This window comes from Erythrolamprus reginae, chromosome 3, assembly GCF_031021105.1.
Source record: "Erythrolamprus reginae isolate rEryReg1 chromosome 3, rEryReg1.hap1, whole genome shotgun sequence".
Taxonomy (NCBI): Eukaryota; Metazoa; Chordata; class Lepidosauria; order Squamata; family Dipsadidae; genus Erythrolamprus; species Erythrolamprus reginae.
In genome coordinates this window covers 201609826-201635540 of record NC_091952.1, presented here as the reverse complement: position 1 = coordinate 201635540, position 25715 = coordinate 201609826, and the positions used below count along the sequence as shown (strand labels likewise).

Here is a 25715-nt window from a genome sequence, read left to right as displayed (position 1 = left end):
CAAGTTTGAATCCGTTCATTAAACCAGGCGTCTCCAAGCTTGGCAACTTTTAAGACTTGTGGACTTCAACTCCCAGAGTTCCTGAAGAATTCTGGGAGTTGAAGTCCACAAGTCTTAAAAGTTGAGGAATTCTGGGAGTTGAAGTCCACAAGTCTTAAAAGTTGAGGAATTCTGGGAGTTGAAGTTCACAAGTCTTAAAAGTTGCCAAGCTTGGAGATCCCTGCATTAAAATGTTAGCCACATTACCTGAACGACGTTGACAAACATACGGCTCAAAAAAAAAAAAAAGTCTCTCGCCTTCCAATGAGACAGAGGGGCAGAACTTTTTACACTAGAATAGAATTCCCTATTGGGGAAGTGTCATTGGACACACAAGTAATTTGCCATTGGTGCATGTGCTCTAAGCGTACATGAAAGAAAAGATACATTTGTCAAGAATCGTGAGGTGCAACACTTAATGCTTGTCATAGGGTACAAATAAGCAATCAGGAAACAATATTAATATAAATTGTAAAGATATAGTAATATATATTATATAATAATATAATAAAATTGTAAAGATATAATATATAATATCCATACACATATATGTATATAATATATAAAATAATATTAAATAATATAATATAATAATAATGTAAATTGTAAGGATACAAGCAAAAAGTTACAGTCATACAGTCAATAATATGTATATATGTATATATGTATGTATGTATATATGTATATATGTATGTATATGTATGTATGTATGTATGTATGTATGTATGTGTATATGTATGTGTATGTGTATATGTATGTATGTATATATATATACTGTATATATGTATATGTATATATATATGTATGTGTGTGTATATATATATATATATATATATATATATATATATATATATATGTCACATGTTTAAGCTGAATTTGAAAATTAAGGGAGACTAGGATAGATCTATTTCGGCCTTATTTTGGCCTCATCAGCTAGCCATACCCACTGGGACTTGAACCTGAATATATATATTCTGTTACTATATTCTATATATTCTATATATTCTATTCCTATATCTTCTTTTCTATTCTTTCTTAGATATATTTTACTATGAGTATCTCCTCTATAACCTTCATCATGTATTTTACTATGTGTATATTGATATATACTCACTAAAACCCTCATTGTGTATTGGACAAAATAAATAAATAAATAAATAAAATAAATAAGTGGGAGGAGATGAGTGAAAGGAACGATGAGAAAATCTAATAGTAATAGTATTTTATTTATTTGTTTTATCAAGTACGTCAGGCCAGGGCCCCCAAACTTGGCAACTTTAAGACTTGCGGACTTCAACTCCCAGAATTCTCCAGCCAGCCACTACATATTCTCACAGCCATCTTTTTGACTCGTGCAGTATACAGGTCCTCAATGGAAGGCAGGTTGGCAGCAATTATTTTACTCTGCAGTTCTGATTAGTTGATTATAACTTCTCGCCCCCGCATATGGGAGACCTCGAAACCTGCCAACAGACAACCGGAAATCCACCTCCGAGGGAAAATTTAGGCTCGATTCCACCTCCCCCCCCCGCCTCAATCCGGAAGCGAGAAGCTAGTTCTGGTCGCCTCGTTCTTTCGTGCCGGCCGGGTGACATGGGGAATCGGCGGCGGCGCTGACACGGAAGCCGAGACGAGCCGGCCGCTTCCTTGCTTCCCGGGCCACTTTGTTCCTTGCGCTCTTGGACCGCCGCCTTTGTGGGTCCCGTTGGCCAGGTGAGGCCTGCCGGTGGTTAAAAGGTGGGCTCGCTCGCCTCCCCTTATTATAGTGGACGGGGGGGGGGGGGAGAGAGACGACAGAGGAGGCCTCGCTACGCCCGGCTCAGTTAAATCCTTCTCGCCCGTCCCTAATGCCCGGTAAGCGGCGGGACTATTGATCGCAAAGGGCCTCGACGGTGAGGAATCCGCCTTTTGGGGGGCGGTGGGGAGGGAATCCTCGGTGCTCTCTGAGCCTGGTGGCTTTTCTCGCGGACGTTTCATTACCGGACTAGGTAACCTCATCGGGGCTTCTGCGAGGAAAAAAATACCAGAAAAGAGGGAGTAGAAAGCGCTGGGTGGCTCGGCCTCTCTTCCTGTACCCCAATATTACTCTACAAATATATTTTCCTCAGAAAGTGGAACATTTACTCTACAAATATATATTTCCTCCGAAAATACCACAATAATAATAATAATAATAATAATAATAATAATAATAATAATAATAATTTATTAGACTTGTATGCCGCCCCTCTCCACACAAATATATTTTCCTCAGAAAGTGGCATTATGTAAAAAATGCCACTTTCTGAGGAAAATTTGTAAAGGATTCCCTTTGGGGCCCCCCACAGAAGAGCATCAGGGCTCCCTAACTGAGATAAAATGAGATCCTTTCAATTGAAAGTTTTTGACGTGTATGCTTTACTCGGTTTGCTTTTCTTCTGGGATTGTAGTAAGGCTTAATCTGCGGCCCTTGTTTTTAATTGTATCTTGTTACATTAATCATTTGTCTCACTGGCTTATGTTGAGTCCTAAACCATGGCTACAGCCAGAGTGGTTGCTGTGCTCATTCTGCTAAGTCAGGGGCAGACAAAGTTGGCTCTTCAACTGGTCCAAAGATGGGCTACAAAAATGGTGGAAGGTCTTAAGCATAAAACTTATCAGGAAAGTCTTAATGAATTCAATCTGTATAGTCTGGAGGACAGAAGGAAAAGGGGGGACATGATTGAAACATTTAAATATGTTAAAGGGTTCAATAAGGTTCAGGAAGGAAGTGTTTTTAATAGGAAAGTGAACACAAGAACAAGGGGGCACAATCTGAAGTTAGTTGGGGGAAAGATCAAAAGTAACACGAGAAAATATTATTTTACTGAAAGAGTAGTAGATGCTTGGAACAAACTTCCAGCAGACGTGGTTGGTAAATCCACAATAACTGAATTTAAAGATGCTTGGGGTAAATATATATCCATCCTAAGATAAAATACAGGAAATAGTATAAGGGTAGATGGACCATGAGGTCTTTTTCTGCAGTCAATCTTCTATGTTTCTATGTTCCTTCTATGACTTGTGGACTTCAACTCCCAGAATTCCTTACCCAATCATGCTAGCTTGGGAATTCTGGGGGTTGAAGTCCACATGCCATAGAAGAATCAACTTTCAGCCTACCCCTGTGCTAAGTCAGACCCCAAATGATTTAACACTAGCGTTAGAAATGCATGCTTTTGTCCTGGCTCTTTTCCTATCCCCTGGAAGCAATCCAAATGTGGTTTGTGGAGGTGCACAAGCTGGCTTTAAAAATAAATAAAGAAAACATGTATTTTGACAATTTAAGGCAAACATTAAGCAGACTTTGGAAGCTAATTTCTGCTGTGAATTGTTGTTAGTTTCAAACTGTTCATGCTTACCTTGATCTAAACAATGTGATTTCCTCTGCTTTGGGATTGTGCTTTGTTTTCTCTGTAATATGCACTGTTTCTGCTTTAATAATAAGCCTGAACGTTACATACACTCCAAAATTGTATTCCTGGTTCTCATGATAACTCTGTAAGTTTAGTAACTATTCTGTTACCTAGCTAACTTTTCTAGGTATTTACATAGTGTAAAATATGTGGAACTTCTGTATAGTTTGAGAAAGTGGCAGTGTAAAAATGTAGGTAGCATCTTTATATGACCCTAACCCTATATTGTTATCCATTATACATAAAATTGGGGTGTAGTTAGTTGTACTGCACATGCTGCATCATTTATTCCCAGATTTTTACTCATTATTATATTAAACAGTTTACTATAGTAGTAATATTGGCTTCAAAGTCTTAAATTGTACTCATTTCTTCAATCCTTTACTCCAGCAGTCCCCAAACTACGGCCCGCGGGCCGGGTGCGGCCCAACGAGGTCTTTTAACCGGCCCATGGCAAGCTCACGAGATTTTACTGGTCGATAAAATAAGCTCCCGAATCTCCTGTCAACTCACCGCGGTCGGCTGCTCAGCGAGAAGAAGGTGGAGAGGCAAGGGGGCGGGGAGGAAAGCGGGCCTGCAATTGGCCCCTTCCTTTGTCGCCTTTAGGGAGAGAAACTGTTGCTGCCCTATGGCAGAGCAGCAACAGTTCCTCTCCCTAAAGGCGAGAAAGAAATTGGCCAATTGCAGGCCCGCTTTCCTCCCCGCCCCCTTGCCTCTCCACCTCCTCCTCCCCTCCTCCTCCACGGTGAGTGGACACGAAATTCATGAAAAGGCGATTGGCAATTGAAAAACTGTCCACTGAAAGTCACAGCTAAGTGCACCATGGCTAAGTTTGTGTGTGTGGGGGAGGCGGCTGCTTGAAAACCCCTGACCTCCATCGCCTCCCCCCCACGGCACAAGGTGAGCACACCTCGCCGCTGACACAGGCGGCGGGGACTGCCCTGTCCCCCTGTCCCCCCTGCGCAAAACTACGCAGCCCCAGATCGCTTGCTTCTCCAGCCAGCAAAGCCGACTGCCCGGCTTTGCTGGCGATGCAGGAAAGGAAAGCGTCACATTTAAAAAGCACGCCACTTTCTGGGACTGCGGCGCCGTGGTGGCCTTCAAGCGCGGCCCTTTGCGGTGCCCCACCACCCGTTCCTGCAGGAAGAGATCGGGCACTTTACCGGGAGGTGGAGGCGGCTGGGTGCCGGGGAGGGCGAAGGAGTGGACGCGCCTCTCAGCTGCAGAGCGGAACGGGGGTGGAGATCAGCGGCGGAGTCCGGCGCTGGGGCCATGCGGGACCGCTCATCCAGCAAGCCCGGCAAGCCTGGATGAGCGGTCCCGCATGGCCCCAGGCCCCCAACGCTGGACTCCGCCGCTGATCTCCACCCCCGTTCCGCTCTGCAGCTGAGAGGCGCGTCCACTCCTTCGCCCTCCCCGGCACCCAGCGTCCGGCCCCACGCCGCCTCCACCTCCCTGTAAAGTGCCCGATCTCTTCCTGCAGGAACGGGTGGTGGGGCGCCGCGAAGGGCCGCGCTTGAAGGCCACCACGGCGCCGCAGTCCCAGAAAGTGGCGTGCTTTTTAAATGTGACACTTTCCTTTCCTGCATCAGCCAGCAAAGCCGGGCAGTCGGCTTTGCTGGCTGGAGAAGCAAGCGATCTGGGGGTGCGTAGTTTTGCGCAGGGGGGACAGGGGGACAGGGCAGTCCCCGCCGCCTGTGTCAGCAGCGAGGTGTGCTCGCCTTGTGCCGTGGAGGGGAGGCGATGGAGGTTAGGGGTTTTCAAGCAGCCGCCTCCCCCCCACACAGAGATAAGAGAGAGAAAGAAAGAGGGACAGAGAGAAAGAAAGAGAGGGACAGAGAGAAAGAAAGAGAGGGACAGAGAGAAAGAAAGAGAGGGACAGAGAGAAAGAAAGAGGGACAGAGTAAGAAAGAGAGGGACAGAGAGAAAGAAAGAGGGACAGAGAGAAAGATAGAGAGGGACAGAGAGAAAGAAAGAGGGACAGAGAGAAAGAAAGAGAGGGACAGAGAAAAAGAAAGAGGGACAGAGAAAAAGAAAGAGAGGGACAGAGAAAAAGAAAGAGAGCGACAGAGAGAAAGAAAGAGGGACAGAGAAAGGGAGAGAGAGAAAGAGAAAGAAAGGTAGAGAGAAAGAGGGAGAGAGAAAGAGTGAGTGAGAGAAAGAGAGAGGGGGAGAGAAAGAGGGAAAGCTAGAGAGGGAGAGAGAAAGGAAGAGGAGAGATAGAAAGGGAGAGAGAGAGAAAGGAGGAGACAGAGAGAGGGAGAGAGAAAGAGGGAGAGATATAAAGAGTGAGTGAGAGAAAGAGAGAGAGAGGACAGAGAGAAAGAGAGAGAACTAGAAAGACAGAAGGACAGAGAGAAAGGGAGAGAGAGAGAAAGAGGAAGAATAAATATTAAATATTGTATTTGTTCCCATTTTGTTTTTTACTTTAAATAATGTATGTGCAGTGTGCATATGGATGTGTTCACACGTTTTTTTAATAGTCCGGCCCTCCAACAGTCTGAGGGACAGTGAACTGGCCCCCTGTGTAAAAAGTTTGGGGACCCCTGCTTTACTCATTTGCCTCGGGATTAATTGAAAACCAAATGGGTAAAAGAAGACTGTCTTTCAGCTAGAATTTTTAGGAAAAAGAATAAATTGAGAAATATGTGTGTTATATGTATAATATCTATGTGATGTACTTAATCATGAAAAGACTTTTTATAGATGCAACTGTTTGATATTAGTTGATTTAATATCCGAGTCAACTGCTGTCACAACCAAGCAAAGAAATTTAGAATGAGCTTATATTTGAAATATGTTATGAAGGCTTAGAATATAAGACTGTCAGTAGACAATTAGAGGCTCTTCTCCTCACCATAATTGGGATGTCTATGAGGGGTTTTTTTAAGTTTCTGAAATGCACATAGATCTTCATTTATCAGCACTGAAAGTTTTCACGTTACAATAGAAGATATGGTATATATTTCTTTAATGTATTTAGCACAAATATATTAAATCTCTATTTGTTGCTGTTTAATGAGCAAGCTTTATTCCGCCCCCCCCCCCCCCCCCAAGCCTTATATAATGGCAAAGTTACAGGAATTAAAAAATAATTTCTGGGCCCATAAGCCTTAGAGGGTGATGTAAAATTTAAGAAAGTAGATTTATGACCCTGATAGTTAGCCAGTAGTGAACCATAACTGTTAGATTGTTGGTTTTTCATGATATGTGCAATTTAATCTTCACTGACATTAGAATACTGTAGGAAAAGCAAGATAAAGAACAATATGAACATCAAAGGATGAAATCTAACATATAATCCAGATGTTTTCCAAGTATATGTTGCATGCCCTAAAAATTGCAATGAAACAATTTTTTAAATTAGACAACTGTGCTCAAAATTAGTGGCACTCCCACTAATATTTTATTGTTCCTGTGTTTATAGGATATATATAATGCTCTCTTTGGATGTAAATTCATAAGGAATGCATTTTTCACAGATCACTACACTTCTATTGAAGCAGAATTCACTAACAAAACTACTTGTGAGTAAACCAAGTCAACACGTTAAGCTTCTCATTCAAAATGTATTTTTCAAGAATATAGTTATAACTGAATATCCTTTTTTTTTCAGAAATGGCAGCACAGAAAAGGAAATCTGTGCTGGTGGAATCCTCTGCTAAGCGGCGGAAGTTGAATAAAAGTAATAAATCAGTTTCTACTAGCAAAGAAAGAAAACTACAGGATGCTAAATGCATATCAAATAAGAAAGCAGTGCTGAAGAAAGAAGTGCCCCAACTCTCTGCCACAACTAAGAGGTCAGCTGTCAATAAGTTTATAAATAGAGCTTCTCTGCGATCTTCCCAAAATAAACAAGCACAAAGGAACTCCAAACAGACTTTAAGTGAGTTAAAGAAGAAATCATGTAAAATGGTATGCATGAAAAGGACCTCCTTAACATCTTTAGGTAAATTATGTCCCGCACAGACATCTCTGAAATCTTCCAAACTAAAGCATGCTAATTCTCTGAATTTTTCAAAATCTTCTTCCAAAATCTGTTCTAGGGGGAAGGGAAAATGCAACATTGTCAAAAATAAGGCTTCCAATGAAAACAAGAAACCGAATAAATCACCTGTAGATTCTAAAACACGTTCTACTGAAGCTCGGTATCAAAGACATCCAGTTTGGTGTGGTAAAACAAATCATAAGAACCTGCATTCAAAGTCACGGCCGATCAAAGAAAATACAAGAAGAATTACAAAATCTGGAAAATATATTAGTAGTAACTTAGAGCTTCAGAATTCTAAAACCCCTTCTCTAAAAAAAACAGCTTCTCGGAACAGTGAAGCAAGGTGGACTAAAACGTCAAGTGAAAAGCCTTGTGATACAGACCACAGAAAGATAGGCAAAAAATCAATGGGCACTGATTCTGCCAAAGGTGTCAGAATTAAGCAAGAACAATTACCTATTAAACAAACTAAGAAAGTATCTCAGAAGGATACAGTGCAGGACCTTCCAAAATCACAACATACTGTTTCACAGGGGCCTCAAACTAGAAGATCGCCAAGATTGCAGCAATCATCTGATGTTTCTACAATAAAATTGAGAAGCAGAAAGGTTAAAGAAACACGTGGCTCTGTCACAAAGCAATGTAACCAGATGAAAAGGCTGGTACCACAACTTAAACATGATATGTTGAAACACGTCCACCAGAAACCAGGAAAGTCTGTGGAAAGTAACGATCATCAAATTAAAAGAAGAAAAATATCAGATAATGAGAAAACCGGTTGTTTCTCAAAAAAATCCCATGAAATGGTTCCTGAAATCAGTGATTCATCTACATCTCAAGATAAACCAAGAGAAGAGAGAAATAATTTTGGAAGTAATAAAGAATCTGAAAAGGAAGTTGCCAACACAATTTCCTGTCCTATAAATTCAGTTTGTAGTATAGTAGGCAAAGCAAAGGCAAAGCACAAAAATGGAAAAATCAGTATAAAAGCAGATAGAGCTTTGTCAGTAGAACCTGTTTGTCAACAAGAGGATGTGATAAAATCCAAAAAGATTAGCATTCTTGAACTGTGTGAAGAAATTGCAGGTGAAATTGAATCAGACACAGTAGAGGTTAAAAGAATTTCTCCTAATCCTGACTATGGAAAAGAGGAAGAAAAAAACCCAGTGCTGGAATTGCCACAGGACATAGTATTAAATGATGAGAAAACTAACCAGAACTCTCAATGCAAGCGATTTTTTCCCAGCAGAAAAGGAAAGTCTGTCAAATGTACTGTAAATGGCAGACATAGCACAGTGAACAAAAATTCTAAGTGGACCAAAATAAAATTAGCTAAGGTCAATCATGTGAGCCATAGTATTTCAAGTACTCCAAAGCTTGATGTTTTAAAATGTAATAATCCTGAGGAACAAGCCAGAACTGTAGAAATAAACTTTCCAGACGTTCCAAGGAAATTATCTGAAAACAATGATAGCACAATACGTGAACGGAAGTTAAGTACATCTGATTTTGAAGGAATCCAGATTAAAGATAGAATGCTACATGCCGAACAGCCCACTGTACAGAAGATAGAGAATGGTTTGCCTGTGGCAAAACATTGTCCTAGGCCAACACCAGATAAGGTAAATATTTTGTAATTTTGTGATATAACAGTATGACTTTGTATTTTATTGCCAAATTAGTCTGTTTCATGGGGCAATATGATTTACTTTGTGGATGAGTGTAATGCAGTGCATTCTGTTTAAAATAACCCATTATCGCTATCATGCATGTATAATTTATAATTTATTGCATCATTTATCACTCATGCCCTAGTAACTTTGCAGCTTGACTATTGCAACACACTTACATGGGGCTGAACGTGGAGACTACCAAGAAGTTTAAAATCATCCAGAATAGAGCGGTATAAGCAATAATAGGCATGTCTTGGTATGCTCATGCAACACCTCTGCTTTGTAAGCCGTACCGGTTGCATCCAGTACAATCAGCTTGCTTCTGGGTGTGATTCAAAGTGCTGGTTGCTTTCTATAAAATCTTACTTGGCATCAGGACTGATTGTTTGAGGGACTGCCTATCTCTCATTGTATCTGTCTGACCACTTTAATCTTACAGGGTTGGTGTGCTCTGGGTTCCTTCAGTTAAATAGTATCATTGAGTGAAATGTACTACACAGTTATTTACTATACCTCATGAAACCATAGGTGGTATATGCAAACATAGCTATATATCAGTATTTGCTAAGCTTTTAGAGTGCTTAAAAGGATGAAAGGTTTCTAATGTTAACATGTTTTCTGGAACTTCTTAAAGCAGCTGCATCTTTTTCAGAGCCTGTTTGTAGTGCTGTGTGATCTTAGGGAAAGAGACATTTAGTTTACATTGAATCCAAATACATGTTTCTGAATGCTTCAAAGCACCTTTTTGCATTGAATCAGAAGCTGTGCACAACCCTAAGATTCCTTGAAGATTGCTTTAGAATTTCTAAATTCTTTATTCATTTGAACAGACTCAAGAAAACTGGTTAATATTATCATGAGATAAAGTACCTCTAGCCCAGCTATTGCAGCAGTCCTTATAATTTATTGCATCTCAACTAGACAGCTCAATTATGCAAACATGGTAAAAGTTTCTTAAAGTGAACAGGGAAAAACAGAATTTTTTGAATTGTTACGATCTGTTGTATGTTTGAATAAATAATTCTTATATGTATATCTTCAGAGTTTCAATTTAGAGTTTTCTACACAACCAGAAAATACTTCAGTGAAAATAATTTCTGAACAAGCATCAGTAGTGAAGCAAGTTAAAAGAGAGACAACAGAAATCAAACCTCAAGGTAAACTTCAAATTATATTTCATATTAAAGCATATTTAATTACAGAGAAAGTAATTTATAGTTTAAATCCAAGTTTATGTATTGTGATATATTTAAAAAAACCTATCTGGCCAAATAATCATGGAGTATAAACTTGGAAGGAAGCAAAGGTAATCAGATGCAATTTCCCTCCCATTAATAGGATAACTTGTGCTTAAAGTATTGCTAATAGTAGATTATAAGGCTTAACATAAAAATGCCAAAGTGAGGCTACTTATAGCGTTTTTTTTAACTGATTTTACCATTGACAAAATTTAACTGATTTTTTAATAGATTGACCACAGTATGTATAACTGTAAGCCAGAATTTGTTTTATAATGATGTTTTCAAGATATTGTGATACCTCACAATGAATTAGATTCATGATAACATGCAGTGCAAAATGTAACAAACCATATCAGTGATCAACTTGATGTATGAACTCAATTTTATTGCTGACAGGCAAAGCAATCACTACTTGTTGTATCAATTCTTGTAGCGTCAAGAAGAAAATAGATCAGAAAAACTAAATAGAAATAATATGAGATTCTAGATTTAGATCCAGTTACTTAATATAATACAAGCATTAAATTTCTTCCGGAAGTAATGCATAGTTATATGATTTATAAACGACTGCGGTTAAAAACATGGTGCTGTTCCACTGTCCCCAGTCAAAACTGAAATACAAAACAAAAACAAAAAAAATGTTGTTTTTTTAGTTGAGACCATCTTATTGATTTGTCTTTCACAACTATCTGTTGAACTACAGGGTTTAGTGCCATGGTCTAGACCAGTGATGGCTAACCTTTTCTTCCTCAGATGCCAAAAAAAGCATGCATGCTGCGTGACAGCGTGTGCATGCATGCCACCCCAATGCAATGCTGCCCCACAGTGCCCCCCATGCATGTGCAGGCAGCCCTCCCATTCTCCCCCACCCCTCGTGCATGCACCGGCAACCTCTCCCAACCCATTTTGGTGCTAGCAGGCCTTCCTGAAGCCTCCTGGGACCAAAAAGGGGGAGTGGGTGCTGGACTCCCCTACACCTGGTTTTTAGTTCCACGAGGCTTCGGGGAGGCTTCCTTCAGGGAGACCTGCTAGCACCAAAATTGGGAGGGGCGCGTTCCCCAGTCTCCTCAATTTATTTCCCCAGTGTGTGCTAGTTTTTTTGTGGATTTCTCCCTCCAGTGCCTCCTCTGATCTCCCAGAGGTCTTTCTCCAGTGCCTGTTAGTTTTCTCCTGGATTCCTCCCTCCCGTTCCTTCTGCGATCTATTCCCATTTCTTTCCCCAGTGCAGCAGGTGGAAATGACATGCCCCTGCATATGTTCTGCAGAGATCCTTATAATTTTGCGGAGCTTTGACGTCACGAAGACGTCCTTCCTGGTCAGCCGACACGTGGCCTCCAGGAAGGACGTCTTCGTGACGCCAAAGCTCAGCCCATGGAATTCCCTATTGGGATTCCCCACCTCCGTTTCAGCCTCCAGATCGGCCGAAAACGCCGCTGCTGATTGCAAAAATGGCGTTCCACCGGGCGATGGCGCCCAGCTGTAACCTTCTGAAACAGCTGGGCGCTTCTTGGCAGCCTCCAGAACCCGAACCTGAACTTTTGCCGAACTTCCGGGTTCGGCATTCGGGAGAATGCCGAGAAGCCCCCCGGCTGTTTCAGAAGGTGGCAGCCGGGCGGCGGCGCTTCTCGGCAGCCTCCTGAACCCGAATCTGAAAAGTTCAGGTTCGGGAGAACGCCGAGAAGCCCCCCGGCTGTTTTAAAAGGTGACAGCCGGGCAGCGGCGCCCAGCGGAGCACCATTTTGCGATCTGCGGTGGGTTCGTAAGCTGGAAAAAGTTCGTAACAAGAGGCAAAAAATTTCCGAACCCCGGGTTCGTATCTTGAGATGTTGGTATCATGAGGGGTCCGTATCACGAGGTACCACTGTATTTGTTCCTCTTATGCACTCTTAGGTAATATAAAACTGAAGGAGAACTTTGATAAAGATAATTATCCCCCAAGTAGTCTCTATTATATTTTAATTGATAAATATGAAGTAATATAATGTCCTTGGCTGTCTTTGAGTTTAGTTGTTTGATTACAGATGTTTCAAACAAACATCCAAATTCAGGAACACCAAGGACCCCAAGCTTAACCCTGAGCTACAGGTCTCTTCGGAGACGGGTTGCCATACAAATCTAATAAATAATAATAAAAATAATAATATTATTTTATAATGCAGTAACATATTGATTTATTTATAGATCCAGTTGGTAAACAGTTGATTCAGACTCCTGATAATAAAACCTCTGAGATACGTGAGAGCAGGTACAGTATTTTAAAATTATTTTATGTTTTCTTATATTTTATGCTGCAATATTTTACAAGTTTGTACTAAGTTTGCCAGTCAGTTGTTAAGAAATATCTAAGTATTATCAACTCAGACTTAACATCCTTTCTTTAATATTCCCTTTCCTTATACCCTGAGCTCAACTGGTCAAATAAACTGGCCCCATAGACTTCCAAGCTCCATTCAGACAGTTAATTATTACCTAGAAGCCTTATACAGTACAACTCAAATCACATCAGTGGCCATGTTATCTATATGATTCTGCCTGTCTTGTATAGTTGTACAAGAGGGGATCCAACCCACTGATCATAATACAGGTGTGGACTAGGATACAGGATGGTTCCACAGTAGCTCTTGTCCTTGGAATTTCATTTTCCCCCAGATAACTGTCTGTCTGTAAGACTTCTGATACTTCATAAGAAAACTTTACTTTTTAAACAGAAATTTAATATCTTGCAATTTTCTTTGTGTAACTGTCAGTAATATGGGTTAATGGATTTATGCTGTTTTTATTGTTAGGGGCTCAACTTTTGTACATTGCCGGACACTTGTGAGAAGGCAGTATTAAAATGAAATAAGCAAATATTTAGTAGAATATTTTAAAAGGCTGTGACTTTTGCACCTGATGATAAGGACAGTTTCTGCATATTTTTGTTTTATTGTTGGAGCATAGCATACCATCATGCAAACACCACATTTCAACAGATTAGGTTCACTTTAAACATATTTTAAAACCCAGCATGGCAAGACAGGGTTTTGATCTTCTTAAATAAAACCTTGTTCTTTTTGGACCATCAAGCATAGCTAAATTATTTATTTGATTGCCTTTCTTCCAGGAGCTTAAAGTGCCTTGTACTGCACTCTGTCTACTTAGATTTAATATTAATTAAGTTGAATTGTCTGGCAGAGAAATACATTTTATTATAATACATACACAAACAGTAACTTTTATGAATTATTTTTATACATAAAGGGCCTCTGTACCAAATATTCCATTAACAACAAAATGTGGTGGCTTGCTTACATCTGAAGAACATATTCAAAAATTAAAAGAAGCCGCAAAAGATGGTGATAAGCAGCTAATCATAGTAAGTATTTGTGTTTGGCATATACTGGTTGTTACTTTAAAACAATTATTCAATGTGTCAGGCTTTTATAAGTTAATAAAGTATAATATGTTAATAAAGTATAAAAATATTTTGTCTATTATTGTGAAAGTAGAAAAATGGGTTAAATCTAATTTAAAGGTTTGTTGGTGTAGTACAATTTTTCATTCATTATAGTAAAGAAACACATTATATAGCAATAGCACTTAGACTTCTATATCGCTTCAGAGTGCTTTACAGCTCTCTCTAAGCGGTTTAGAGTCAGCATATTGCCCTCACCAATCTAGGTCCTCATTTTATCGACCTTGGAAGGATGAAAGGCTGTGTCAGCCTTGGAACTGGTGAGATTCAGTTTATCAAATTGCTGGCAGCTGGTCACCAGCAGAAGTAGCCTTCGGTACTGCACTCTAACCACTGCGCCACCACAGCTCTTATTATATGTATTAAATTCAGCAGATATGGCCATCCATTAACATGGACTGACTATTAAAACATAAAATAGGGTTGCTGGAATTGGGTATGTTTATAGTTTAAAGAAAAGAAGGACTAGGGGTGACATGATAGCAGTGTGCTAATATGTACAATTGAGCCCAACATTTATGTTGTTAAATGAGAAATTTTTAAAGTGAATTTTGCTCCATTTTATAAACTTTCTTGCCCCATTTATTAAATGAATCACTGCAGTTGTTAAATTAATAGTAACATTGTTAAGTGATTCTGGCTTTATGACTCTGAGATCGACTATCATAAATATGAATCAGTTGTCAAACCCCCAAATGTAAATCATTTGGTTTGGTGCAGTGATCATAACTCTGAAAAATGGTCATATGCCACTTTTTTGAGTGCTGGTCCCTAAACAAAATGTTGTAAGTTAAGGACTACCTGTATTTGTTTCCCAGTTCTTGGTTTCCCTGGACTAACAGAAAATAATAGGAGAATATGCTATTGTACCATACATATTTTAATTAACAAGAAAGATCAAGTCAGTTTTCTGATAATGAATTACGGTATTTTTTTAGAATATAAGGCACACTGGAGTATAAGATATGCACCTTAGTTTTGGGGGAGGAAAATAGGGAGGGGGGGAAATCTACCTATCAGGTATTCAGCGACGAATCCCAGCGACCAGTTAGGTCCCACAGAGTTGGCCTTCTCCGGGTCCCGTCAACTAAACAATGTCATTTGGCGGGACCCAGGGGAAGAGCCTTCTTTGTGGCGGCCCCGACCCTTTGGAACCAACTCCCCCCAGATATCAGAGTTGCCCCCACCCTCCTAGCCTTTCGTAAGCTCCTTAAAACCCACCTCTGTCGTCAGGCATGGGGGAATTGACATTTTCCCTCTCCCTAGGCTTATAAAATTTATGTATGGTATGCTAGTATGTATGATTGGTTTCTAAATTGGGGTTTTATAAATTAATTAAATATTAGATTTGTTACATTGTATCATTATTGCTGTGAGCTGCCCCGAGTCTGCGGAGAGGGGCGGCATACAAATCTGATAAATAAATAAATAAATAAATAAATAAATAAATAAATAAATTCATCTACATAGTCTGGTCAGCTTCAGCACATTATTTTATGCCCTGGTTAGGGATGAAAAAAAAAATATTTGGAGGGAGTAGCAATGAAAACAAGCCTGCAAACACTTAGGGCTGGGGGGGAAAAACCTCCTTAGAGTAGCAATGAAAAAATCCTGCAAGCCGAGACAATCGCTAACACCTCGTTTAGGCTGAAAAATCATCTTCAGAGGGAGTAGCAATGAAAACAAGCCAACAAGCCAAGAAGAGCGGGAAGATAGTTAGCACTTCGTTAGGTCTGGGGGAAAAAGCTTCAAAAAAGCTACATTTGCACCGAAATGTTCAGCCTCTTTTAGTGGGGAAAAAGGTGTGTCTTTTGCTCTGGAAAATACTGAAAATGTTGCCATGACCCTAGTATGCTTCAAATCCCAACAAATGTATTTTGAATGGTCTTCATAGTTGCTATTCTTGATATTGAAAGTATTTGTGTATTTTAATGAGATAGCTTTGCAGCTATTTATGTTCCATAAATTGTATTATTTGGTTAGGAAAGTTTGTTTCATGAGCTATATTTTAACTTTTAATATATAGGATGCAGGACAAAAACGGTTTGGAGCTATTTCCTGTAATATTTGTGGAATGCTTTATACAGCTTCAAATCCTGAGGATGAAACCCAGCATTTGTTCTTTCATAACCAGTTTATAAGTGCAGTAAAATATGTGGTAAGAATATTTTTTTCTATATTCCAAAGCATTAAGTATTTTTTATATTCTCAGTATATTATCCAAAATTATACTTTTAAAGCAACAGTCAAATCCACTTAGAATTTTTTTTTACTTATTGGTTTAAATAAAGTAATGAAACATCCTTGTTCTCATTTCTCCTAACTAATTCTTCAGTGAGTGAATATTATATCATCTAAGTCAGAGGTGTCCAACCTTGGCAACTTTAAGATTTGTGGACTTTAACTCCCAGAATTCTGGGAGTTGATGTCCACAAGTCTTAAAGTTGTCAATGTTGGAGACCCCTGATCTAAGTTACCTAATACTGTCTGTATGGTGTTGGATTCAATTCAAATCCAAAAAGGTGTTTAGAAGCACTTAGAAACCTATCTGCCACCCTTTAAAACAACTGTGTCTTTTCCGGGAATCAAGTGGCAGCTGCAGAAAGCATGCTTTTGAAGAACTTTTGAAATCAAATCAAAATCATTCTATAGCCCTTATTATTTTATTTTATGCATTATTTTATGCTTTTACATACGCAGCGAAAATAATATTGCCCACAGTGGTATTTTAGTATGGAATTTTGTTTGGCTAGTAGAAAATAATTAGCATTTAATTGTGCAATTCATAAAAAAAACCATATTTCATATTAAAATTGTTAACTGACCATTATATGTCACTGCAATTGATATTCAGAGTACTAGAATTCTGTTTTCTTTATCATATATGTTACCTTCCATAACTTTTATTTATATTGATAAGACCTCCAGGATAATTGAACTGAACTCCCCCAACTGCTTCCAAAGTCTACCAAACAAATACAAACTGGTTCAAATCTATCTGGTGATTTAATCATTTACAAAAGCATTTATTAGTATTGTGGTCTTATTGACCTACCTGTAAACTATTGCTTACTTAGGGAAGAAATACATTACTAAAGCTCTGGAGAGTAGAACTTTTAAAGCATCTGGAAAAACAGTGGTGGTGAGACATTAAAAATGTTTGTTAAAATGATCAGAGCTTAAGATGTAATTTGAGCATCAGGTTTTTTAACCTCTTTGCTTTTCAGTTCAATATATTATATTCCTTTTCCATTTTTAAAAATATTTTGGCTAGGCTGGAATTCAAAATAGAAAACTCAGAAGCTAGAATACAAGTTTCTTATAATGAGGGCAAGAAATTAACAACTTCTTGCAGCAAGAAGAATTTCTGTATTTTGTAATTTCCCCCCCCCCCCAAACAGACCAGCCGACAGACAGTGTTTGGGGGTGACAGATTGGGTGGGGTGGAGCGGAGCTGGGGCTCTTAGGAATGAAGAAAGGCAGACAGACAGACAGAAAGAAAATTGGTAGGAAGAAAAGAAAGAAAAGAAAGAAAGAAAGAAAGAAAGAGGGTAGATAGGAAGTAAAACAGACAGAAAAGTAAAGGAGGGAGGGAAGAAGGAAAGGAAAAGGAAAGAAAGTAAAAAAAAAAAGATTTATGGCCACAATTAAGCCTAACATTTTGGTTGCTAAGCAAGAGCGTTAAGTGAGTTCCACCATATTTTAGAAGTTGGCCATGCCCACCCAGTCACCTGACCACCAGGCCACACCCACCTGAAGTGGTGGAGATGGGGAGCGGTGAGGATAAGTTTGTAGCACCAAGGGAGCATGGACTGAAAAAGTTTGGGAACCACTGCTCTAAGAGAAGGTTCATACTGCCTTTTATTGTCAGAGTTTTTAATGTTTTATATTTGTTTTGATGATAGCTTTATTATTACAATTTTTGTAAATTATCTAAAGCCATTAGAGGAGTGGACAGCGTAAATGTGGATATACATTTCTAAATAAAATAAATGCTAGAAAAGTATCATCTAAGTAACATTTTAGGTGTTAAAATAATATTTTGGGACTCTAAAATTAAATGACTTGCTTTATGAATAGGTGGGCTTAGAAATCTGATGATCAATTGTAATTGTATCACAAATGATACCAGAAATATCTTTATTTGAATTATGGTGTTAGCCTCAAAAGATCAGGACTACAACTGAAGTTCCAATTAAACTGATTTATTCAACAGAATTCAAAAGGAGTTGCACTTAATCTGTTTGTGGTTATATAAAAAAACTCCAAATGCCTCTTTTGATTCGGTCCCAGGTTCTCTTCTTCTTCTACTAATTGGTAGTATCACTTCAGCCTCTTTTCTTGGGTGACTGTTATAACACTATGTAAGAGTATGTAATTATATACATATAAAGGTATGTATATAAGTGTCACTGGAATATACAGTGATACCTTGTCTTACAAATGCCTCATCTTACAAACTTTTCGAGATACAAACCTGGGGTTTAAGATTTTTTTGCCTCTTCTTACAAACTATTTTCACCTTACAAACCCACCGCCGCTGCTGGGATGCCCTGTCTCTGGACTTCCGTTGCCAGCGAAGCAGCCGTTTTTGCGCTGCTGGGATTTCCCTGAGGCTCCGCTCCATGGGAAACCCCACCTCTGGACTTCCGTGTTTTTGTGATGCTGCAGGGGAATCCCAGCAGTGCAAAAATGGGCACTTCGTTGGCAATGGATGTCTGGGGGTGGGGTTTCCCAGCGAGGGGAGCCTCAGTGAAATCGCAGCATCGCAAAAACACAGAAGTCCGGAGGTGGGGTTTCGAGGACAGGTGTTTTTGTGATGCTGCAATTTCACTGATGCTCCCTTCGCTGGGAAACCTCACCTCCGGACTTCCATTGCCAGCAAAGCGCTCGTTTTTGCGATGCTGGGATTCCCCTGCAGCATCACAAAAACACAGAAGTCCGGAGGTGGGGTTTCCCATGGAGGGGACCCTCAGGGGAATCCCAGCAGTGCAAAAACAGGCACTTCAGCTGGCAAAAGGGGTGAATTTTGGGCTTGCACGTATTAATTGCTTTTCCATTGATTCCTATGGGAAACATTGTTTCATCTTACAAACTTTTCACCTTAAGAACCTTGTCCCGGAACCAATTAAGTTTGTAAGACAAGGTATCACTGTATTTAGTGAATTATTTAATTTTTAGTGAGCTTTCTTTTTCTTTCTCCTGTTTTTAAAATGAATATACAATAGGTTAGGCTTTTGAATTCATTAGCCTAATTCTGATACTTTTCTTTACATTTCCTATAAATACCGCTTAAGGCAGCCTTTGCAAATAACATAAGCTCTAATTTATGGATAACATTAAGTCTTAATAGACTTAAGTGGATTTTTGTTTTGTTTTTTCATACAGGTACTGATCATTTATCACCATCAGTGTGGATCTGAAGAAGAGTTAATTACCTCATTTTTGAGTATGTTTAACTTCAGATACACACAGCGTAGCAACTTGCCCTTTTAGAATGTTAGAAGGTAGCTATTCGTTTATAGTCTCATTTTTGTGACTATTAGTTATAATCAGTGACATAATAAACGATTTCATCTTTTGAACCACCAAACCACTGCATGCCTCCTGGAGGTCTCTTGCATGCCACTTACCAAAATGTACACGTATCTGTGGAGGTAACTGTGTTAAAGAAATGCTATATATACATATTCCTACTTGCACATATAAGCTCTAGACTGATTTTGGGGAAATTTGCTAAATGAATAAACATACTTCCCAATTCTTAATGGATGAATTCTACAATTATTCTGATGGGAAAGACCAGGGCTGCCCAATGCTTCATGTTTGAATCCAACAAAGTGTTGGATCGGCACCTCTCTCTAACTCTTGAAAGCAGCCACCTTTTCCTAGGATTATGTAACAGATATGGAAGGCATGTGCTATGTTTGAACTCCTACGTATTTAAAACCAAGTTTTGTCAAAGTATCACTCAGCCCTTAAATAGTTGTAAAGTGCAAAATATCTTCATATTTTGTGTGGAAGCTTTTGAGTTATACAAGCTATATTTATGGACAAGTATAATCAAGTCAGGATTTTTGTTTGCTAATATGAATTATTTAACATGAGATAAAAGTATAATTGTAAACAAAGCTTTTTATTTAGCCGAGCATTGTTTTTTTTTCCTTTTAAGGGGTGGAAAAAAGAAAGAATTTTGTCTGAGTATCCTGATGGTAAGATTATAATGGTGCTTCCTGATGATCCCAAGTATGCACTGAGAAAAGTAGGTGAAATGTCTTGAATTGTATTGCTTTGCTAAGCTTTTTACAATGGTATTTTTTGTCAAGAATGTGATAATAAAAACCTACAAAAATATTTTCTGATCACTGAAGTTGCAAAATACAGGACTTTCCATGCTTTGATTAGTGCAATTATTGTTCTTACCATATTAACTTGAGACTGGCATGACAAAGTAATATCAAAATTGATGTGTTGGTAGAACCTGTGACAGTGAGGGGCGAATCTATGGCATGTGTACCACATGCATGGCATGTGAATCCTTATCTGAGAGCACGCAAGGCATTGCCCTATGTCAGGCTGATTTTTGGCATTCCGGAGCACTGAGAGGGGGCTTCAAGAAAGCCTCCAGAGTCAGTGGATGGCAAAAAATGGACCCAACAGGCCTATCAGTAGTTCAAAAAATGAACTTCTTGTAGGCCCATTGGGCCGTTTTTTCACCTTCCGCAGGCTTCAGGTTTTTCTGGAGTCTGGAGACTTCAGTGAGGTCTTGGCGCATGTGTGGGAAGGGGCAGCGCAGGGGATTGTGCACGCATGCACTGGGAGGTATTGCATTATGGGTCTGGGCACATGTGCATGTGTTATTGCGCACGTGTGCACCCTTTTGGCACCCAAGCAAAAACAGGTTCGCCATCACTGACCTATGAATTTAATTTTCAGTTGAAAGATCATAGAGAGAAATAAACTATCTTCTCTGGCAGATTTAAATGGAATTGTTTGCATGACAAGTTTAGTAGCAGAAACAAACCAATATGTCTTAAATTCTGTAATGTGAGAGAGATTGACAGCGTATTTATTGTGTACAATATCACTGGAATACAGAATGTCAGAAAATTTTGGGTAGAACAAACTTAGTGTCTATGAATGTATTAAGCTTGTTTACGTAACTTTGCTATAATTTGAATTATAGCTCTGTTACATTCAAATATACATTGCACATTCTAAAGTTTTGTTTCACTATTGCTGTTTTTTCTGTTATGCACATTTTCTGTATTTGTGTGGTTAGATGGGTTAAATTGGTTTTCCTTCCCCAAATATGTTAAATTCCATATAAATTACATACCTGAATACTCTAAATTTGTACCTATGTACCTATATAGGTACCTATGTACCTATATATGTATTGAGTTTTGAACAATTATGCAACAATTCTTTTATGATTTTTTAATGTCTTCTGGTTAGAACACGTATTTTTGTTTTTTTGGTTTTTTTTAAATTGAATATATTGGTTCTAAGGTTTGTTATGGTGTTTATTTGGCAGGTTGATGAGATCAGAGAGATGGTTGATAATGATCTGGGATTCCAACAAGCTCCTCTTACATGCTCCAGAACTAAGACTCTCTTATTTATTTCTAACGATAAAAAAGTAATTGGCTGCTTAATTGCAGAGCATATTCAATGGGTGAGTAAAGTGTAGATAACTACTGTCTTAGTTGTTACATTTGTCTTAGAAAGTTTGTATATATTTATTTAAAATGTTGAAACCTCTCAAAATATTTCCTGTGAAAAATTAATAATTAAAGTAAGGAAATGTATGTTTATAACCTAAAATGAGAAAAGTGGATGGAGATAGACAGTAAAAAAGAAATAACAATTCTTAAGGTAACAGTTATTGTAGTGGCCATCTGAAATACGTATCTGAGACATCTTCTCACCTATTAGGCTTCAATTTGAAAATTGCAGTGCAGCGCTTGGTTGCAGAAAACAGAGCAATCTAAGTTCTATAGCAGTCAGTTATGTTTTAATTCTTAGTGCAACTGGTAAATACTGTTGCAAAATTCATTATGATTTGAAGATGGCTGCAAATAGAAGCAAGATTTTGCTGTTTTGTAATCCTTGTGCTGGTTTTTCTGGCCATACTTTTTCATCCATTGGAGAAAGGTCTTTCACCAGGTTTGCATTTTGAGTTATGGCCTTGTGTGCTGACTGTAGAAAGATGTTTCTTAAATGGGAGTGGATGTTGTGTAAAGTTCCTCAACCATTTGTTGGATAAGGAAGTCCATGTGGCAAGTGGATTTTCCCATAATTCTAGCCATCTTTTTTCTTTTGTTTCAAATAGCATTGTGTGGGACTATTCAGCAAATATATCTGGATGTAAATACCATACAGTGGTACCTCTACTTACGAACTTAATTCATTCCGTGACCAGGTCCTTAAGTAGAAAAGTTTGTAAAAGCAGCAATTTTCCCCATAGGAATCAATGTAAAAGCAAATAATGCATGCAATTGGGGAAACCATAGGGAGGGTGGAGGCCGTTTCCTCCCAGGAGATTCCTAGAGATGCCCCATGGAGGCTTGCCCCTGTTTTCTCCCAGAAGATTCCTAGAGAGGCCCCACAGAGGCTTCTCCCTGCCTTTTCCGGTTACAGTTTCAGAGGCTCAGCTTTGTAAATGGAAAATGGTTCTTGAGAAGAGGCAAAAAAATCTTGAACACCTGGTTCTTATCTACAAAGGTTCATAAGTAGAGGCATTCTTAGGTAGAGGTACCACTGTATTTGGAAAGAAGATAGTTAAAATAGGAAATTGTTATTAGAAATATGTTGTTATTGTTTCCCAAGGGATACAGAGTTATTGAAGAAAAGATTCCAGATATTAGTTCAGAAAATGATAAGCTCACTTTTGAAAGACAAAAGGCCTGGTGCTGCTCAACAACCCCTGAGCCAGCTATCTGTGGCATTAGTCGCATTTGGGTGTTCAGCATGATGCGACGGAAGAAAATTGCTTCTCGGATGTTAGAATGCTTGAGGTAAGGACCTTTGCATTAGTGTGAACAATTTACAGGCACACCTACATTACATTAAAAAGGGATGAGATTGCCCACATGGCGTTTTAAATTTTGTGACACCCTCCATGCCATTGCCCCTGACTGTTATGTCTTAAGACAGGGGTTGGCAGCCTGTGGCTCTGGAGCCAAATGCGGCTCTCTGTCATGGCTCTAGCACCCTGTTGCGGCAGTGGCATGGTCAGAGCCTCAGTACAGGAGCAAAGCATCCCTGCACTTGCTTTTATGTGGCAACAGCATGCCTCCTGGTACATTTGCTGCTGCCACCAGCGAAGATTGCTGGGAGAGAACGTCGGGGTGGATCTTGAGGGATGGAGGCCATTCCCCAACCCTGGCCTTGTCAGCGAGGCCAAGAGAAAGAAGGGGCGGTGTGGGGAAACCCTACCCAATGGGGCTGATGGCCCAGCAGAAGCACCCCTTTTGGCGAGTTGGACTGTGGAGAGACAGCAGAACGCATCGCAGAGAGCACTCCCGCTTTTTCCTGCCAATCAGGCAGCAATGACGGCGGGGGGGAGGAGACAGGTTCAGCTCAGTTCAGCCCTCGCAAAGACACTTAACCATCAGCCAGTCTCTGGGTGTATCTGTGTGTGTTTCTCTGTTTGTGAGTGTGTGTTGTTTTGTGTGTGTCTTGCGCTCTCTCACTCCATGACTCTGTGTCTCACTCTCAGAAAAGTCTGCACCCTGTGTGCTCTCTGGGGATATTTGCCAGCTATTTTTCTTAAAGCCAGGTTGGTGGATGATTGATTGGCGGAGATTTCCCTTCTCCCTCCCTCCTCCTCCCCCTCTTGTGCGTACCCTTCTGGCCCGGCCACAGCCGGCCAAGGGTCGCGAGGGGGAAGAGGAAGAGGAAAGCCTTTGCTGCAGGTTGCGCTCATTGCTCTGCCAGCCCAGCTTTCCAAATGGAAGAAAAACAGCTGGTGAAAAGCCCTAAATAGCACACTCAGGACTGCAGGGCTTTCCAAGTAAGAAGAGACAGTGGCAGGGAGTGTGAGTGAGCGAAACACACACTCATACTCACAGACATAGAGAGAGAGAGAGATACAGAGGGAGGGGGGAAGAAAGAGAGAAGGAGACACAAAGAGAAATGAGAGAGGGATGAAAGGGAGGGAGAGATAGAAAGACAGATGAAAGAGATAAAAGAGTGGGAGAGAAAAAAAGAGATGAGAGATAGAGGGAAAGAAATGAGAGGGAGAGAGACAGAGAGACCTGTTTCCCATAGAAAACATGGGAGTCACAAAACCTCAGTAGGCGTGGCTGGATGGGTCATGTGACTGAGTGGGAGTGAGTGACATCAAGTTGGTCACCCCCATCCAGGTTTTGTTGCTCCATGTTTTGTTTTCTGTGTGAAACATACCTAAGTGGCTCTTTGAGTGTTTAAGGTTGCCGACCCTTGGCTTAACATAGTCTGTATTTACTTTTATCTTAGAGTAGTAAAATACCTCATATACTGTTTAATAAATTGGAAGTAAACCAATCACAACTAAGAATTGTTAAATTGTTCACTACTTGTTATTTGGAAACTTTTAATTATGAAAACAGATGTGACTATTTCAGAGGTGTAATAATTTTAAGAGGAAGACAAGACTAGGTAGCATCTGAATACTGGTTTTCGAGAAGCATGAATATACATTGTATTTGGGGCAGTATTTTTATGTTTGTTAGCTCCTTGATTCATTGGTATTATTTGCCCAGTGTATGTTTTTTTAAAGTTTCTTTGCCAGTTTTATTTTGTTACAGTGACTTTTTTTTATCTTGTCTTTAATCAGAAACAATTTTATATATGGATCACATTTAAGTAAAGAAGAAATTGCTTTTTCTGACCCAACTCCGGATGGAAAATTGTTTGCAACACGGTATTTTGGGACTAGTCAATTTTTGGTATATAATTTTCTTAGTGGACAACAGCCTCAAAGTGATAACATATATAATAAAAGGTGATGAGAAATCATTAATTCTGTTGCTTGATGTTGACCAACAGATATGGACTTTTATTAGCAGTGACCTCAGGAGTAGTAACAACCAAAATGATGGTGGTTGTATTTTATTAAAACTGTAAATTGCACAGAAGTAGAATAATTTTGATATTTTTATAAAAAAAATTATGTATTATCTCTAGTACACTAGCCATGTTTACATGCAGCAAATAATTTGTTCATAGTGGACTGTCAATTAGTGCAAGAACGATGGTCGCCTTTTAAGTATATTCTGAAGTTCACAATGTAATAGTATACCTAAGAGAAGGAGAAAAAGTCAGTCTGTATTTGGTGGAAGTGGGAATCTGAGAATCTTCTTAGAAATTTCGACTGATGATTAGACATGTAGAGGTGTGAAAGTAATCTGTATTCAAGATCAATAAAAACTAAGATCTAATCAAAGTGTATAATTGGTTCGCTATATATGTTGAATGGAAATAATAGTTTAAAAAGGATACTAGCTTCTTTTGAAAACTACGCCTCCAACCATAGCTTAGCAATAGCAAATTGGGTATATACTTTAATTTGTGGACTTCACTTGATACTTTAGCCCAGTGTTTCCCAACCTTGGCAACTTGAAGATATTTGGACTTCAACTCCCAGAATTCTGCGAGTTGAAGTCCAAATATCTTCAAGTTGCTAAGGTTGGGAAACACTGCTTTAGCCTAAACCCCTCTTATTTCAGAGGGTGTATATAATGAAAAACTACTGTGGCCTTTCTTGACATGTATATAATGTAGATTTAAAAAGAAAACTTTTGATAACTTTTAAATAATCTACTAATGATAAATGTATTTAAGCAATTTCTTTGATATTATTGACTATTAAAAGTTGATTGAAACACTGGTCTGGTG

General features: G+C 39.3%; 1 protein-coding gene across 1 annotated transcript; it reads left to right on the top strand.

The window, feature by feature from the left end:
• Nucleotides 1-1393: 1393 nt before the first annotated feature.
• ESCO1 (establishment of sister chromatid cohesion N-acetyltransferase 1) lies at nucleotides 1394-25705 on the top strand. Its single transcript, XM_070747618.1, has 12 exons — nucleotides 1394-1776; nucleotides 6901-7000; nucleotides 7090-9086; nucleotides 10180-10294; nucleotides 12560-12623; nucleotides 13619-13733; nucleotides 15859-15990; nucleotides 20005-20094; nucleotides 21370-21510; nucleotides 22665-22852; nucleotides 24655-24822; nucleotides 25506-25705. Exons 3-12 carry the CDS (start codon nucleotides 7092-7094, stop codon nucleotides 25528-25530), a joined length of 3033 nt encoding a protein of 1010 aa, XP_070603719.1. The 5' UTR covers nucleotides 1394-1776; nucleotides 6901-7000; nucleotides 7090-7091; the 3' UTR covers nucleotides 25531-25705.
• The last annotated feature ends 10 nt before the right edge of the window (nucleotides 25706-25715 follow it).